General features: G+C 35.5%; 1 protein-coding gene across 1 annotated transcript in view; it reads right to left on the bottom strand.

Annotated features, from left to right (window-relative positions):
• MALRD1 (MAM and LDL receptor class A domain containing 1) overlaps positions 1–19,676 on the bottom strand; it is a 237,235-nt gene that overhangs the window by 114,364 nt on the left and 103,195 nt on the right. The window contains exons 26-27 of the mRNA XM_042044140.1: positions 6,664–6,909; positions 4,838–4,995 (exon numbers count right to left, since the gene is read on the bottom strand). Coding sequence (XP_041900074.1) covers positions 4,838–4,995; positions 6,664–6,909 — 404 coding nt within the window. The remainder of the gene's footprint in view (positions 1–4,837; positions 4,996–6,663; positions 6,910–19,676) is intronic.

The raw sequence follows: 19,676 nt of genomic DNA, 5'->3' as shown, positions 1-19,676 counted from the left end.
CAGAACTCTTGGGACTAATATTCTCTTACTCTCACTCATTAGTCAGACAAGACATTTCATTGACTCAAATACAAGTTTTAATACAGTTCGCAGGTCAGAAACGGGAGTAGTAGTTTAAAACGGTGTCCTTTTGAGAGCTGTAGATACTCATTAAATAAAAGCCATATGCTGCTGTGTGGAGTGAAATACTAGAAAAATTTACACTTCGCTGTTAGTTTTAAAGAATTTTGCTAATAATTTAATTTTGTCTACAAAATAAACCTTATGTCTATGTTTATTAAATCTACAGATATTCTATATTTTTTGGAGCATGATTTGAAGTTCAGCAAACTCTTAAGTAAAGCATTCAAGCAAATCTTTGAAAATTTAATTTCTTCCTCTAGCTTCATGGAGGTCAGATAATTTACTTTGAGGCTACCTGAACCTGATGCAATCTCTAACTTCTACATTAATGTGAAGGGCCAATTGTTTTTCATGCAGTCAATGAGAAGAATCCATGTAGAAATACACATTCTATATTATGCTGTGAAGTAGAATAAGCTGTTTTCTTAAGCCTTATTCTTGATTGAATTCCCATAGAAGTAGGGTCAAATATATGGATTTGTAAACATCTCACTTTTAGCTACTTGATCCTACAAATACAAATGTCCAGAATGTAGCAGCTGGAATCTGCAGCACCTCTGCTGCAGATTTTTATCTCCACAGCCCAGGATAGTAGACCTCTCCACTAAAAATAACCAGGGAATTAGAAAATCCACTGTGAGTGATCTATACCTGAGCTCTGGCACCTGCTAAGCTGTACACTTCTACATTACCAACCCTCTCCTCTCTACATTAGGCTGGTTAAAAGCAATAACAATACCAAGGGAACAACTGTGACGGCTTCCAGCTTTTGCTGAGAAGCAGCAGCCAGGTAACAGGGTCTGTGCTGCAGCAGCCCTGAGCAGCTGGAGGAGGCTGGGTGCTGGCTCCAGCTGCCTGCTGCCCTGGCCAGGTCAGGCTGTGGATGCCGCAGTATAAATGGGGCCCTGCTTCACTTGCCACGCGCTGGCCAGGACCTCTTGTCTTCCTGAATATCATTATGTCTTTGCTCATTTGTAACTGGATGGAATTAATTAAATGCCTGGGTAAGGTCCACTGGAACTTCCTAATGAGATCCTGTGTGTATTGGCCTTGTCACAGTCAGCAGAGGGAGTCACTAATGGCAGGTTTCACCTTCCTTATTCATCTGCATACTTGTTTTAGAGCCTTGTTTCAAATCTTTGAAAGAATCTTCCCCTAACTGTACTAGATCTGAAATAATATTTTTTAATTAAAATGTCTATATATGAAAGCAATTAACATTGATACCACAACAATTATTTTCAACAAATGGTTTTATCCTTTGTTGCTCCTTTTCTACTGTGATACCTAGGACTTTCTTTTTTTTAATGGCAGAGACAACTTAAGCAGCAATAGAAAGCTTATTCTAGATCAGCAGAATAATAAAATGTATTACCCCTTTCACCTAATAATCTTGCTTGCCCCTCTATAAGCATGTTTAAAAATACATGGCTTCTTCTGACTCATAAAACAAACTGAGTGCCGATGAGGCACCCCCCCCATCAGCACTAAAACAGGCACAGTGAACATGCTGCACTTGATCTTTGAAATATCTCCTACAATGCTATTCTCTTACAACTGCCACAGACAAGACTAGAATGTCTCAAAATCTCACTGGAAAAAGTTTTGACTAGTTATATCCAGATCTCTTTGGGGAATGTTCTGTTAGCTTTTGCATCGCTATCAAAAACTTTGTAATTTGAATTTCGATGGGTGGTGAGTTGGGTATTTCAGTTTTCAAAAATAGCTGCACTGTCAACATCTTTTGTTTACATAAATGTTGAGGGGGTCAATTTGAAGAATACTATATGTTTTCAGCTAGTTCAACAGCCCATAACTTTGACTGTATTGTTATCATTCCATACACAGACAGTTTTCTTCAAAGAATATGTAGTACAATTTCAAGAGAAAAAAAATCAAAACAACAGTAACTTCAGAGAAATTCCATTAGGAAAATGAATTGATTTTCTCTAGCTGCAAACCTTAACAAAATAAGTTCATGCTTGGCTATAGTACCCTTTTATGGTCTTTTAGTTTCATTTCTCATTTTTGTTTATCTCATAATCTGAGATACCACTTTAGTAGTATGATAGATAATATTCTTAGACTTCCTGAATGTGAACAAGCAATGCATATATTAAGAAAAGATATGCACTGATGCATACCATGAACTACAATTTTTTAAGAAATGGCTTTAATTCTTCCTCTATACCATATTTCCTCATCTTTTCATTGCTGTGCCATTGTATATATAGTCTTCACTGTCATTTAAACTTTCAATGGATATGATGACTTCAGCCAGAGACAGTTTGCTAAGTTTTAAATTTGAGACAGTAATTACCTTCCCAGATCTTCTCTTCCTTGCATTTTCAACTACTCACTACCTACAGATCTGATTTCACTGACATTAACTTTACTTTAAATCAAGGGATACTCAATCTGGATGGAAATACGAACCAGCAGGAGAAGCTTCAGTATGACTTCCCGTTACTATGTGTTGTTTAATTAGATTTTATTCTTAGAGACACTGCTAAATAGAAACTCAAATTAAAATATGGGCTTTTGGATCCTTATAAGCAGCGTAACAGGTAAACGTAAGATGATCTACAAAAAATCCCAGGTACAATGATGAGAATAATTTTTCCTATCTCCAAGTAGAATTCTTGCTTTTATTAAAAGAAAAAAATTGAATAAGTCATGACTCAAATGTTTTCTATTCAGACTGCCTTTAAAAATATCTTTAAACTCCCTGGAGACAGGGTTTTAAAATAACGTAAAAATAATGTCTTGAAAGTTTATTAGGATAATAAAATAAGGTGAAAATAAGAAGAGGGCAATGTCTCAGTGCAATAAGAATAAAACAAAGAGAAAACATATAGAATATTCCCAAAACCTAGAAAAAGGAAATTTTATTGTCATATATAAAATTCCATTTAAGTCATATATTTGAATCTTAGTATGGCAGATCTCTACAGGCTATAATGATAGGATATATTATGAAAGGGATAGCTATCTAATAAACATCTGCTCAGATTAATATAGAAAAAATATATTAAAACAATTTGTCCATTCTGAGGGCGGAAAAAATAATTGCTGGACACAATCAACAGTGACACAAACACTACATGCAAACGACTCACACATGCCTGATGTGTCTAGTATTTATTTTCCACCAAAGTTAGTTTGCAACTTAGCTTATAACTAAAATTAAGCAATCTTAAAATGCTTATAACTACAATATTTAGTTACTACAAGTTACACAGTGCAGTAATGAAATGACAACATAATCTGATGTTTGAGTTAAGATAAATATTTATCTATCTTTGAGTTAAGATAAATATTTATTTTCACATTCATTTTATGTAATGGGATCTATTTTATATAATGGGATCTATTTTTGTTTTCATTTTTTAATACATTAAAAATTGAAAGTTATTTTAGGACAACAATTATTATTTTTCTGTAATCTACTTGCCTCCTTTACAAATTTGAGCCTTTCTAGGGAAAAGAACTATATAAATACATCTCAATAACTATACAGTTACTTGATGAGTGGTCTGCGGTTATTTGTAGGTGTTCGGACTAATTCATGAAAAAAATCTCCTGATGCTTGTCAAAGGTTTTATCGTTTTTATATTTCAGGAAGACATATCCTAGCTTGTATCTCTAGATATTAAATCCTATTGAAGTCTTTTATCTTTCAGTCTTTAAAATTATTTTTATATTATCCAGAATATTGGAGAAATAATTTTTAGTAATTTATTTTAAAGGAAAAAAATATAATTTATCATTTAAAGTTAAGCCAGCCAACATATGCACTGGAGATAGAAACTTTAATGCACTTCACCAAGACATTATTAGAGATATCATAGGAAGGGAAGATAACAGACATATGGCAAATAAATTGCACCATGATTTGTATTTGAACAACCAGAGCTCCCTGCGCAGATACAAGTAAGCACAAATACACACACTGTCTTTTGCAAAGTTTTCTAGTATGTCTAGAAGTGGTCTATTTGGTCACTGTGTCTGAACAGTGTTGATTATTATTTTCTACATAAGAATTAATTTCTTGTCTGAACTATATAATAATTTAAAAATTGCTTTTACAAGCAGTTAATCCTTTTTAATGAACAACAAAGGAGCAGCCAATTTTTTACAAATGTCTCAGTTTTCACCTGCATATTAATAACTAGACAGTCTTTTAAAATAATTTTTTGGTCATCTCACATTTAGTGAAAAAAATATATTTCTAAATAAAATTGATTGTGTACTCTGTACCTGTTTATATAAAAATATAATTATTTAATGCAGTCATATTTTTGCATTTTATTCTAATTTTGTGTATGTTGTCAATTCTTTTTTTTGTGTGTTATCCCATCAGAACAATAGGGCTGTATACTGATAACTACCAATCAGGACGGCAGCAAAATATGAAAACAGCCTCACATGGAGAATATCAAAGAGAAAGGTACTATATGGGAAGAGGGGAAAATGAAAAGAGGATTTTAAAAGATTTTCTGTGGCTTTTCAGAGAAGCTTCTTTTGGAAGAGAAATGCTAAAAGCATTTTTAAGAGACTGGAGTAATAAAAACCAGCACGGAACCAGGAGGTGCGTGGGAGCTCTTCCAGTCTATCAGCTAAACAACAGAATGTCACAGTCTGAAGCACTCTGTGGGAGCATGTACACCCTTACAGATATAATATATTCAAAAGAAAAGGGGATTTTTATTACCTTAATCAGAACCTGAATATGTCCCATGGCTTTTGATAATTTGAAGTACCAGAAGCTCATCACACAAGTCCTGCTTGATTCTTTCCATATGGAACTCTTCACATGGGCTTTTTCATTTATTAGGCCTGTTGCAGTGGCCTCAAGATATAGGAAATGCCCTGAAATTAAATGATGTATTACTAAAAAATGTTTTAGATTTTCAAATTAGATTCCAAAACTGAGCAAAGTAAATGCAGAGACATATGAAGCACACTTCCCTCATAGGTCTCATACCAGTCAACATCAGCTTAGGAGAAAAAATTACCAGATCCCATTCCTTGTGCACTTCTTATACCAGGAGTAAACTGGTTGTAGCAGCTTAAGACTTGGATGGCCTATGTAGAAATCTGGGAACGCTTCCATGTTTTCCAGTTACTTTGATTATATGTCCCCCCTGCTGGACAGCAGTAGTTGCAATTCGGACAATACGTCATACAATAGCCACATCATGATAAATTTCAGGATGAAGTTTCCTGAAAGGTAATCTTTAAAATAGCAAGTCACACTAAATAAAAACTTCTGAAACATGGAAAAGACCTTTCTGCATTTATAAATCATTAGGCATCCCTAATGGTTCATATTACCTTTTATCATTTTCAATTTACCTATTATCATTTTTACTCTGTATGCATATTAATGCACATATAAATTATTTAGTCAGAGGAAATTGCAAAAAGAGATGCCTACAGTCAATATTTTTCAAGACTGATATGGTCCTTGAGTCTTCCATCTTTATTTTTAATCAGAAGTATAAAAAATTCTCCCAACTTTTCAAATTCATATTTTTAGTTTGTACAAATAAGAAATGTGTATTTCACATAAACATAAATGTAGCATAAGTAACACACTTAAATTTTAATTGCACATCTATTAATGTTTCCATATGAATTAGGCAAAAAAATTTTACTTCACTAGATATTGCATAAACGAATGGGCTCATTCTAACTTTGACACTTCTCTGGCTAACGTATGACCATAGATGTTTGCCATAGTATTATGGGATAAGAAATTTGCCTTTTTTCCTGAGGTCAAGCATATATTTAACACGTGTAGTGATGTATTTGTGATACTACCTTCAACATATATATTATTAGACAGTGAAGATGAATTTTTTTTTTCTACATATTTTCAAGTTTATTGGGTTTTGTCCTTCAGCAGCTCCTGTAAACATTCAACAAATACTACCACTCCTTTGTGCAACTCTGCTGTGAAATATTTCAATTTAAGGTCAGTTCTGAGGTCAGCCTTGGTAATGTCTGCCTGAGCTATGGGACCTTCAAAAGCAAAGGATGAAGGCACAGAGCTTGTAGCAAGAACATGAACAGATAACTGAGTGCTTTGGCCAAAAAAAGCCAGGAGATGCACTAACAAAGGAGCTTTGTTTGTTTAAATTTATTTATTTATTTAACATTATCTAAAATTAAAGTATGAATAGTCACTATGGGAAACTGTAAGCTTCCTGGAAACAACCTCAAGCTCTGGAGGAGTGGGACCCAGTGGATCTCAGAGCTGAGCTAACTCACCCTTACAAATTGCAGCCAGACCAAACGCCTCTCTCCAGACAAGTATCAAATTATTTTGCCTGACTCATATGAGAAGAAACCTAAGATTCAATTGTCCTAAATTAAAGTTATTGTACAATGGTAATTAATATTTTTATATTGTAACACATCTAATTCATTAAAAATGACAGCCTGATTAGATATTTTAGTACTCCCCTTCTGCCTGTGAAGGTATGAAACATTTCATGAAGGCAATTATATCTTGTTTGTGAACTAACAACATACCAGTTCTATTTCCAAGCGTGTGGTCCCCGGGAGGTCTAAGACTTTGAGGTGAGCCGACCCCTAGCACCCAGTTAAAATTGTCAGCCAGGGAATTTTGCCAGCCACATTTGCCATTCTCAAAGGTGCAGGAAGTTCCGCATTTACTCTCGTCTGTATTATCCCCACAGTTGTCTTCAAAATCACAGCTTTGTTCTGGTCTGTAACACTTGCCATTCTGGCACTGCCTATGGCCATGTGAGCAGGAGCCTGAAAAGAGAATAATGAGGGTGTCCTGGTGAATCACAGTGCCATGCATCCCAGCAAGGTTACTGGAAGGTTACGTTTCAGAGAGCTTAATATTTAGTGGGAGGAGGGTGGTCCAGAGCACTTTAATTAAAATCCTTTGGTTCCCCTGAAGTGCCAATCCATTATCAGTTTATTTCTTTTGTATTTTGTCAAGTGATTGCCTAAATAAATGACTGTTTCCCTTGTAAAGCCTCAGAGGGCAAGCTCCAGCCAGGCATTCCTTCACTAACAAAGCTTTCTAGTCTGACTTAATTGCTGACATTCTCCTTTCATGTGGTGTTGGATTAAATCATTTTATTTCAGCTGCAAAGTTGAGCCTACTTTAGAAGCCCTAATTTGGAAGAAGAAACTTTTCTGTTTTAACTACAGAGGTTTGCCTTTTAATGGATTTTTTTTTATGAGTTCAGTAGGTTGGCGGTGTCCTTTTTGTCCAGTATTCCTGCCATTATTTAGGGATAATTCTGCTATTGTACAGCCTAAAGATTGTAGGACTCAGATCACAGGATCTGTTTCCAAGTTTCATGTTTTCATTTCAGATCAGTTTCTGCAGGACTCTGAACAAAACATAGCAACTTTAGTACATTCTGTAATCAAGAAATGAAACAGAAAATTCTGAAATGGACCCCTTCCCATTTACTTTGTACATTCTGCTCTGCCAGAAATAAATTAACAAGCATAATTTTACTTAAAAATAGAAGCATCAATATATTAGCTCAACAGAAAAAAATTTGAATATATACATATGTCTAAAAGTTGCACCAGTACAGGGAGAATCTAAGTTAATTGATACTGAAAATAACATGGTGCTAAAAACTTGTTTCCATTACCACTGTATTAATTGAAAGGCGCCAAATGAAATTCACATAAGGCTGGATTTTATTAAGAGGTCAGAAAAACTGATTTATTAGTAAAAAGAGGATAAGAGATGGGGTATTCAGCGGTCATGTTGGCAACATCCATCCCATGGCATTTGTTTCAGTCAGACTCTAAATTACAAATACCCCAAAGTGAAAAAACATTGTCAGAACCCTTTGCTGTTGGTTTTGGGTAAAGTGAAAACAAGTCATTTTATTCCTAGATGTCAGCTAAAGAAAACAAGTGTTAACCTCTCCTTTTTAAGTAAAAATCCTCCTAATACAATCCTTATTAAAATAAATTTAAAATACGAATAAATATTGGAATATGATAGAAATATCTAGCAAGATTTCTAGGGAAATTATTAATTTTTAATTCCTGATTTCTTAGTAACATAAAAATATGTATCAGGCTTGATGATTATGTATTTTTTGGCTTTTAACAGTTGCTCAGAGAAAGGACGAAAAATTTCTGATCAAAAAGACACAAGTAAGAATAAAAATCTCATACTGACTTGGAAAGTCAAGAACATCAGGAAAAGGTCTCCAGATATAGAGACAAGATAAATGGGTAATCTGACCAGAAGAAAAGAACTTTTTTGAAGTTCACAACTACAAGTTTATAAAAGCATCAGTGTGATTTTTATTAGTACACAATCTCTGAAAATGGTCCTGATCAAAAGAATGGTGCAATAGTATCGATCAGTCAGTGTTCATCAGAAACTTCTATCAATTTTCTTAAGAATTTCAGTCATCTGTGTTGTATCCCAAAGGGTGACAGAGATTTATTATAAAGTCGCAGCCTAATTTAAATGAAATATATTTTTAGGAGCTAGTTATTTTAATCCTATCTTTCTTTTATGGGATGGCAGTAAGAATTTAGCAAAACATTTTTTTTGTCAGCAAACTAGGAATTTAAATTTCAGGATGCAGTTCATGCCTTGAAATACTTTCCCTTGCAGTTCAATGATCAATAATTGCAATAACTATTGAATTTTGAGGTCCCTTTGTAGCATTGCCTCCAATTTCAGGTTGAAAAAAAAAGCAGAGTTGAAAAGTGGAAGTCTTTGTTTCCTGAGGAAAACAAAAAAATCCATCTTGAATCCTGGCATGAATGAATCTTTTCAAGCATGTGTAATGAATGATATTACACTGCCTAACTGAGTCTGTAACGTGACTTGCTTCTGGATGTACTTCCATAGTATAGCTTCTCTTTAAATGACATTTCTAAGGCTTTAAAACTGCAGGGAAAAAAACTTACCAAACAAACAAACAACCTCCCCTCCCCGCAAAAAACAACCCTGAACCTACATGAAAAGGATTTTTTTTTTGAGCTCTCTTCCTTTCTTCCCTACTTTTTCTCAATCCTAATTGTTCAAACACTCTGTTATATAGATTCCTGTGGGTATGAGAGAGATATATAATTGAGAGGAACTTCTCCTTAACAAGGTTCAGTAAATTTTTCCTCCCATTTTTGTCCTGTGTGATAACTGCATCAACACACTAGGCTACAGTAGATCCTAAGAGGCTATTAGACCTCCTTTTAGATAAATATCTTTTTTCTTATCTTTATATGTATCCTTCAGATAAATAATCTTTAAATTGAGGGGGATTTATACAACAGAGGAAAACAGCTGCACCAGTAAATAATCCCCTTGTTTATTCAGCCTGAGCAAAATCAACAGGTGAAACTGCTATATTTTAAAATATGTAGTTGGGACAAGGGTTAATCTCCTTATTTTATAACAGTGTTTCTCTTAAATATTCTGAAAAATAAAATGTACCTGCAAACATCAAGAGAAAAAATAAATTTTTCCAGAGGACAACCTGTCTTATTGTTGAAAACTGAGGCAAAGAAGGTCTCAAGTATTCAGCCTTTTCCTCATCTTTGGTAACTATATTCCCCCACACACACAATAAGGAATGGAGGTTTTCCTTGCCCCTCCTTTTTCTATTAATGTATTTATAGAAACATTTTTATTATTCTTTCCAGAAGTGGCCAGATTATGTTCTAACTGGGATTTTTTTAAAGTAGTTAAATTTAGTAAATTTTTAACCTTCTTAAACTTATTATATTTAATAGTATCAACATTGTTGTTTTCCAAACCTAAACCAAATCAAATGAATGGGAGAGTTTACAATTATCAGAATAACCCATCAATAGGTGTGAAAATCTAGATCTGCTTCAAAAGATTTTTAAAATATTTTATTTACACTCACATCGATAGAAGCGTACCTTCTTCTAAATCAAAGCTAGAGCTCCTGGAGAACCATTTTCTGGTATAGAGGCCAGAGTAATTAATCAGCAGACTAAGAGTGTGACATCCCAGGGATAGGGGCTCTCTGGATAATTTAGATCTCTGAGTTTTTCCCTGCAACAATTACTCCATTATCCTTCTTGCTCTGAGTTGACATTACTGTATGACTGAAATCTATGTGTCCTTAAAAAAATAATTTGTTAACAAGAACATCTTTCCTCTAATATCTTACCAGTATAGCCCAAGGACACCGAGAAAAGTGCTTTTATCACTGTTGATGATGCATAGTAATACTGACTTGTCAGTGCAGGAAAGTGAAAAATGCATCTCATTTCAAAAGCAAAGCTTTAGAAATTACAAGAATTTTCAAAGACTTTCAGATGTTGGGTTTTGGGGAAAAAAAAAGATTTAAAAAGTATTATACTATATCAGATTTTTTTTTTTTTTTAAGGAAATAGCCTTTTTTTCTAGAATTGAGTGCAAACATTTGGTTTTGTAAGCCTTGCAAGTACCTTGACATATTGATTTGCATTGTGAACAACTGAAAGTTAGAAAAACAACAGCTTGAATTCATTTGCAAAAGAGACTTTTAGAAGAAATTGTTAACCTTCTAAGTCACGACCATTACAAAGAAAGAGCAGATGAAAGCTTCTCCAACAACCAAAACTTCCTCAACAGATTTCTTATCTTGTCCATTCCAACACACAAGCACAAGAAAATTATTTTCCAGTAATCAGATCCAGTAATATTCAACCTCAGAACCGAAAAGAACCAAAAACATAAACAGCAAGGTAGCCTATCACTGTTCTGTATTATTGCCTCCATCCACAACAGAGCACTGAAGAATCTTCTGTGTTCTGTTTGTTTGTACTTTTTTATTCAGAGTATTGGTTTTTATCAGTCACTCAATACCCTTTAAGACATACCCAATCTGTGACACATTCAATGGGTCCTAACATGGTGCTTTACTTTATTTAACGTAACCAGAAATCCTGAGCTAAAGGCAAGATGGGCAACTCAATGCCTCTTCATACTGAGTTTACTGCATGTAAGATAAACAGGGCCATGCTAAAAGCAATATTATTAAGAGCAAAAGCTTCAGTTTCAGTTGCTCAGATGCATATAAATGTGCATTCACTCAAAAGAAAAAAAAAAACCAGGTTTTGACTAGAGAAAGATACAAGGTCTTTTTAACTCCTCCACTCTTACAGTGCTAGCATACTAATACCTTCAGTAATAGAAATACTGCATACTTTCCATGTTGCTTGAGTAATTCTACCCCTATTTTGTCTATAAAACATGCTAGTAGGTCAACTTAAAAGGAAATTTTTAGTTACTTTCTTTAGGTGGTAAATCCCCATACTGGATAAGAAGAGACCCAGGGCTGGATTCATTGAAAGATACTCCTTCTATTGCAATAGCATCAAGATTGGTTTATTCCTTGCCAGAAAACTGAAACAAGATATACAATACATGTTAATACTGTTATTCCAGTGCTAGTCAGGTGGTTTATGTCTCCAACATAAAGAAAAGGACAAGCGAGGAAAACTGCTGTAACAGGACATACGCTTAATGGGAACAGTGATACATCAGTTCTTTTATACAGTCTTCCCTCTCCAAAGGCATGTTGAAATTTATAACCTATCATCTTGAGGGTGGAAAAAGAAATACTAAGAGAACAGGAATCCACATCTAGTTTTTAAGCAAAGGTTTCTCAGAAAAAATAGTATTCATCATATGCATCTACTACAGTGAGAAATATTAATACTAACTACAGTGCAAAATTTAACTCACACTCCTGAATTTACTCTTAGCAAAAATCCAAAATAAAATTACATTGCACAAAATTTTGGTTTGCTCAAATAAATGAAATCTAAATATTTACTGCCTGAACTCCTTAGTAAGGGCACAGAAAGAAGAAACATTCCTTAGGTATTGAATCCACAATCCTAAAAGTATGTCAAAAACCTGTAGTATGTCCTTTAGAAGTACAACTTGAAGCTCACATAAAATGTATCTTACAACTATAGACCGACATCTTGCCTGAAGCAAATCAATGTAACAGTGCTTTTATGAGAGCCTGGACTGGTGACTAACTGGTGACATTTCTGCCTTAGACCCCCAAATGGTTTAGTTGTGACCTCTTGTTTAATGGTCCAACTTGCTATCTGATTTGTTTGGAGGGTGGAAGAAGGGATGGTATCTGCATTTCCTGGTGCCGAGAGCAGGCTCTGGTCAGTTGTTTCTGATGCATTTCTGATGGGAGAAAAGTCTGGAGATTGAATTTAAAGTATGGCTTGAAGTAAAGCAGACACGCATAAATCAGAACAGTTTGACCAGGAGAAGCAGATTTCACAAACTCTGAATGGCTGAGGTATGTCAGAAGGGAATTTCTACAAGGAGATCAAAGAAAAGTTGGTTAAACAGTGAAGTTAAAGCATTCTATGATTTTATAACTGAATCTGAAGGGGGAGAGATCTTCACTGGCTGCACTGGAATATGTGTTCATTTCATATTCTCCATCATACCCCAAGCTGTTTCCCAAAGCGTACAGTGGAAGGTGAAGCTGCACTGCAGTGATAAATCACCTTTGTACAACTTACCAGAGCTGCTGGACTGTGCCCAGTAAATGTGACAGGTGGAAAGCACTTCCCTCAAATCCTACTCAAAGTCTGACCAACCAGCTCTAATTCACAGTCACAGCCCTGACTCGGAGACCAGATGGCAGGACACTGTCCTGGCCAGATTAAACTTTGGTGAGAGAAGTCAGTGGACATGCAGTCCCAGAACCTGAGAAACACTGGCTCCAGAACTGAAAGTGTGAACAAAAGTATGTTGAGAAACCTTTCTCTGGCAAATAAAGGCATGTAAAAAGACACAGGAAAGTAGTAAATCGTCTTTCTATCATACGTCCACAAGACCTCAAATGTTTTCCAGAAAATGGCATTTTCTTCACCATGTTAGACACTATGAGGTGGTCCAGTCAAGGCTTTAATTTGACAAAAGATTGTTCAATATTCAAAGGGGAAGATAACAAGATACATCTATTATCAGCTGGGGATCTCTACTATTTACGAATGTCAAGTTCTTCCCTTAAATCAGTATTAATATTCAACAATACAAATGTAAACTACAAAGGAAATTGTTCTGGAGAATTCTCAGTTGTGTACAGATGGGATTAAAGTGTGAAAGAGCTGCAAGAAAGATAATTTGCTCAGAATTTCTATAAGAAATTACAACATTTAAACACAGCTATATTTAAACTCTTCAGAAATATGTGAGTAAGAGTCAGGTGTAGGAGAAACTAACACTGCCCAAAACTGATTAAATTGAATCTCATGACCCCTATGAATCCTCATCTGTCATTGCTCAGAAGGACTAAATTTCAGGACTACTGTATTTGCCACATCCATCTGAAGAGGATATGATGATTAAAAGATTTCATTGATGTCTTGAACAGCCCTCCACACACATTTAAGCCTCCACTGAAGACATCAACAGGAAAATGAAAAACGCCTAATGCTCGGTGGAGGAGAAAGATAACAACAAACTCCTTAATCACACAGTATCTTATAGAAATATAGCTTCAAATATGGTCAGCTTTTCCCTTTCCTCTTAGTTACGCGTTTGTTCTCAGACAGTGAAAGAAAAAGACTAAAATTACACCTATAAAGTCAGCAAAAGTGCTTTGAGGTGAGGTTTTGAAAACAACAAGGATTACACTTGGCACTGTTATGCTGTAATGTTGCTACACTGTCTCCTAGTGTGATTAAGGAGATCTGTTCCTTTTGTTCCAGCCAGTATGAACAATTAAGACAAAACCATATTTTTATTGTTCTCATTTAACGTTAATCCAATCCAGTACAATCATTTATTCCCAAAAGCATTAATAGCTTTATTAATGGCACCACCATTCAGCATGTGTTCGCATTTATCAGCACACTTCGAGGTAAGCGAGTAGTAGCACATCTGCTTAGCAAGTGACTGAACATGGAAAGAGCAGAATAGTTCATGGTTAGAAAGATAACCCTAATGAAACTGTTTGATGCCACTTTACAGGATTTCCACAGCACTTTCCATGTAAGCTCTGCCATTCAGCTTTCCTCTGCTTGGAAAGGAAGGTAAGGGAAATACAGAGGAAAGTACCAACAGCCCTGAAACCCAAAAAACAATACTACGTAAACCCCTCATATTTACCTAACCCAAACCTTCATCTCTAAGTCAAATACAAGCCAAGTTATTTCTTACACAATCTTCTTTTGAAGCTTTGACAAATTCCTTGTTCTACTGCTTGTCAACAGAGTGGATCTCATGAGCAAAGTGGAGATTGGCAGCTGTCTTGTCCACAGTGACCACAAAGAAATTGAGTTTAAAATCTCTGTTGACAAAAGGAAAAGTGCCAAAACCTCATCTCTGGATATGAGGAGAGCAGACTTCAGACTGCTCAGGCAATTAGTGAGTTTCCCCCGGGAAAATGTTTTTGCAAGTGCTGGGCTCCATCAGTGTTGGTTGCTTTTTAAACATCACCTCCTAAGGGCACAGGAGCAGGCAATTCCCAAATGTCAAAAGTCAAGCAGGTGAGGCAGAAAGCCATCTTGGCTGAACAGGAATCTTCTCTTGGAAAAAGGGCAAAAAAGGAAGGTGTATGGCCAGCAGAAGCAAGGGCAGGTGAAATGGGAAGAATACAGAGATGCTGCTTTCCACTGTAGTGAATAAATTTGTGTGGCTAAAGCTCAGCTGAGCAGAGCTGTTGGGGACAATAAAAAGAGTTTTTTCAAGTATATTAATGACAATCGACCCACTACAGGAGGAGGATGGTCTCCTTACAAACAGGGACAGAGAAAAGGCAGAGGTGTTCAGTACATTCGTTACCTCTGTCTTCAACATGGATGATGGACCAAGGGGGTTATCTGACTTTTAAGCAAAATATGATTGTGGTCCTTCCACAGCCAAAAATGCTTAATAAATTTTGACAGCTAACAGTCTTTTTACCACTTATTTGTGTATTAACTTTCTTTATCCTAACGCTAAAGAGCACCCAGGCACATCTTGCGACAGCTGGGTACCTTGTGAAAGCTAAAATATCATTTTACTTGGAAGTCATATTCTGTTGAAAAATTCGAGAAAAAATATCAGAGAATGAAAATGAAGCTGTGCAGTGAGTTGCCTGAAATCTTTCTTGGTGTAAAGCAGAAAGTATAAACTTAAAAAACATTTGAGTTAGATCTTGTTTCCTAGATTTAGAGAAGGAGAATAAAGAACCACACTTGTCTTCAGTCTTAACCACACATAAGAAATTTTGTTCCAGGACGTCTAGAAAATTCAAATGCCCAGCAAAGGTGTACTGCACTTAAGGTAAAATAGGACTAGATACTGTGAAATACAACTTTTTTTTCAGATTACTTTTGCTGTTGCAAGACTTAACAGTAGAAACATTCAGTGTTTCTAAGAAAGCTCTGTACTGTAACATCATTTCTCTACTTTTAGATGTGTGAGAAAAAGAAAAGTAATTGCACACCAGTAAGAGTAATTTGTTATCTAATTCTTGGAATGCAGAGCAGCGTTAGAGCTTTCACGTTCTCAGTTCACCCAAAGAAAGTCCAGCTCTGAATGTGTAATATGTAACACATAGGGAAAAGTCTAGTAATGAGAGCTAATAATGTCAGCAGCACTGGTGGGCCTGAGAAAGCTCGGATTTGGCAAAAGTCTTCTTATTTGGTTCTCCCAGTAGGGAGAAAATGAAAGAGCAGGGCTCTTTAAGAGGGTTCTCCTTTATAAATATAGTATCAGGAATTCCTCTTACACTTTTTGGAGCAGTTTGGTTATAAAAGCTATTCCCAAACCCTAGCTACTCATTGCCAAAAGGAATTACCAGCTCATACTATGAATGTAGATATAAATACCTGCCCTCACCTGCTGCTCAGAGGCTCACATCAAACTGCCAGCACTGAAAATTCATTTCTCCCAACCTTATATTTATTTGGATGCCTGCTCTGGGACACCTTTCTCAGAAACAAGTCTTTGGAGACCCAAGGGCTAAAGAAAGTTTTGAAGATGTTAAATAGTTTTGTGAAACCGAAAAACAAGTGCTGACAATGCCCTACATCCAAGGACCTTAGATGACATTAATCATGTACTGAGATGACATTAATCACATTCTGTTGGCCAGTTTCTAGAGTTGTAATCAGTTATGGGCCCAATCCAGGCTCTGCTCTCATCTGACTGCTGCTACAAAAAAATTTGTGAGCTTTAATTTCACATTCAAGGTATTAGGTCTGGGAATACCTAGAGGAAAAAATTTGTTTCTTTGACATAAAATTATAATAAATTATGGGAAATTTCTGCACATTATCTTTACTGAACATACTTTATTGTATATTCAACTGTTGTAGTTGATTAGGGACTAAAATGTGTCCTAAATCCCCACAGAATACTGGAAAAGATATTTTTAACTCCTTTGAAATTACAACCCATTCTAAATTTTTATCATTATTTTTCAAATTAGACTGGTACAACTATATGGGATTTTCTTCTTTAGTTTAGCAAATGGGCACATTGCTTTCAAACCATTATGCAATCTAGTAAGTCTAGAGCTCAAAATAAAAGGAGATAAATCAGAGTCCAAGCTACCAACAAGGAAAAATGATCAGAAGAAACTGTAGAATTAAAAAGGTGGTACAAGGGCAGTATTTCCACTTAAATTGATAAAGTACGGTGATTATAATTACACAGACTTGGAATTTGACAGGAAAAAGCTTAACAGAATTAGAAGATACACAACCAAAATCTGTAGGCTGTATATTTTTCTCCTTCACACTCAACAATTTTCATCATAACGGGTGGAGAATATATGTGGAAGTTGAATTCAAGTCACCTGTATGAATGACTACTTTATAGTCAAAAGCAGTAGCTTCATATCAAGCTCCTAAACCAATCCACATATTCTACAGTATTTCCACCATTTTTCTGAATAATATGGAAGTAATGGTATACTGTATCAGAAAGGAGAGAGAAAAAATAAACATGTCGATTTCTTAGTTTTAAAATACCATAATGAGAAACCTTTTGTATTATTTTATAGGTAAAAATGAAAGTTGCAACTTGCATGGGACTTCATTCTACTTACATCTGAGACTATATTGCTGTTCAGGTACTAATGAAGAAAAAAAATTTCACAACCTGAGGTACATAATTAAGGCAACTATAGACAGAATCAGTCCTCCAAAAGAAATTATAAGTCCTCTTTATAGGCTTGTTTTTGTTTGGGGGCTTTGTGGAGGGTCTTTGTTTGGTTGGGCTTCTTTAGGCTTTTGTTGTTGTTGCTTCAGGGTTAATTTTTTATTTTTGTTTGGTTTCAGTTCTGTTTTTATTTCTTTCTCTTCCCAGAACTGGTTTTAAAATGCTTTAGAAATTCTACTTCATTCGTTTCACATCCTGTTCTCTCAGGCAATGGTCAGTGCGGGCTGTTTCAAAGGAAGCTATAAGTGCTTTGTTATTTGATTAGTTCTGCATAAAGAGATATTTTTTTCCTCTTTTCAGTAGATCATATTATGCACTGAAGCATAAAATTTTATTATTCTTGTAATTATATATTAGTTACAAAAACTGCCAAAGTTATTTCTATTTAAGTGTCCATAAACTTTTATAGATCTAATTACAACTGCAAAAGAGTGATGTAAGCAATATCCTTTGGCCTTTAGAGTACACTCTAGAGTTTTGAGCAATATTTCAAATGAAAATATTTTTGGCAAATCTGATTTCCTGATTGTTCTATTACTTTGTGTATATTTATTTTAATTATGTTGATTACTGAATTCTATGCATTTTAATTTTTTTTGTGAAGTAGAAACTTGATTCAAAAATCAGTATGGAACAAAAAAACCACACCAACCAAAACAAAAAAAACAAACAAACAAGGAAAGAACAGAAAAACAGCAAGGCAATATTCCTTAATGTTTTCTTATAAAACACAAGGGAAGTGCGCGAATTATGAGTTAAGAAACTTTGCCAGTGATACAAAGGTATTCAGGGTGATATAAGCAAGGAATAACTATGAATAATAGGAAAAGTCTTTTTGTGAAAAGGAAGTGGCTTAATGGGGCTGTACCCAGTGCTAGTTATGAACTGAAAAAACCTTCCTGACATCAGCTGCCATTGCAGGGCACTTACTTTCCTATAATCCAGCCCCAACCGGTGTGTCAGTTATTTTCTACAACTACAATGGAGATAAACAATCACAGTTTAGCAAATTAATTGCATCCTGAGTGACAATGAAATGTGATGTTAATTGAGTTACACAGAATAACACAGTCCGTCTTTCACAGGTTGTGAAATCCTATCACTACCACTCCTAAAGAGTGACACAGCACAGTACTGAAACTGTTCCAGGAACACAAAAGCCCAATGTTCAAAAAGGACAAAACAATCAAGGCTTTAGGATTTTTCAGGAAAGAGAGAAAAGAGAAAAAGAATCATTTTGTTACAGTATCATTCTACTGGTCATTCATTTCCTTACTGCTCTACACAGACCTGATTTTGTAATCCCAAAAGAGTATCGTGGGTTTTTTTAAAAGTCAGAGAAAGGAAAACATACGGAATAGTTTCCATGTAAGAAATAAGTTGAAACTCCTTCAGTGTATAGTGTTGCATAAGGATGATTGCACAGAGAACAATATGGAGTAGGTATGTTTGGCTGTTCACTATTTTCAGTGAAAGGAGACGGTGAAAACAGAGTCACTTTCTCAGCCGGTGGCAGAACTGTACAACTTGCTGCAAAAAGTGAGAAGGGGCTATACTTCTGAATGTGTTTCCAGGGAAACTAAGCTCCATACAGAAGGCAAATACATTAAGGTTTAGTACATATCCAAAACCACATTTGGTTCATAAGGTCTCCTAAAAAGGAAATATTAGGAACATTAAGAGGAAGTATCATATATGTTCAGCATCTCACTGACATCAGTAGACAGGATATCAAGTGAAATGGACCTTGATGTGATTCTCTGTTAATATTCTTATATTCTCAAAATTCTTAAAGACATGTTCCACACTTCGGTGAATTGCTTTTAATTTGCTGAAAATAACTGTCTTCTCTCCAAAACTGAAGTCAGCAGATACCAGTTCTGTAGTCTCCGGGAATAACTTTTCTTTATTGTAGCCTGCTAATCTGATCAGGCAGCCCTTGGCAGCTGTTGTATTCCCAGGTGAATAGTACAGAGACATGAGCAGAAACTCTGATGAAGGGATATGCAATTTTTATAGTCAGTAACAACACTGCAGGAGGGAAGGGATAGAAAGAAGAGAGGAAAATCAAATTTAGAGATCATGGAAATTGTTGTGAAATCCATGGTGTCTCTTTGTAAACAACTGTAAGTATAAGATATTACTCATGGATAACTTGTGGATAACTATTCCACCATTAACCTCCACGGGCTGCCATGAAACAGCCTAACTCACAATGGTATTCACCAAAGGCTGCAGGGGAATCTCTGCTCCAGCACCTGGAGCACCTCCTCCTGCTCCTTCCTCCCTGACCTTGGTGACAGCAAAGCTCTTTCTCATGCATATTCTCTCTCCTCTCTCTGGCTGCAATTGCTGTTGTGCAACAACTTTTCCCCTT

This window comes from Corvus kubaryi, unplaced genomic scaffold (assembly GCF_017639235.1).
Source record: "Corvus kubaryi isolate FWS band 111438036 unplaced genomic scaffold, C.kubaryi_AGA036_p1.0 37398, whole genome shotgun sequence".
Taxonomy (NCBI): Eukaryota; Metazoa; Chordata; class Aves; order Passeriformes; family Corvidae; genus Corvus; species Corvus kubaryi.
Note: the sequence above shows the minus strand (reverse complement) of the source record. Positions and strands in the feature narration are given on the sequence as shown.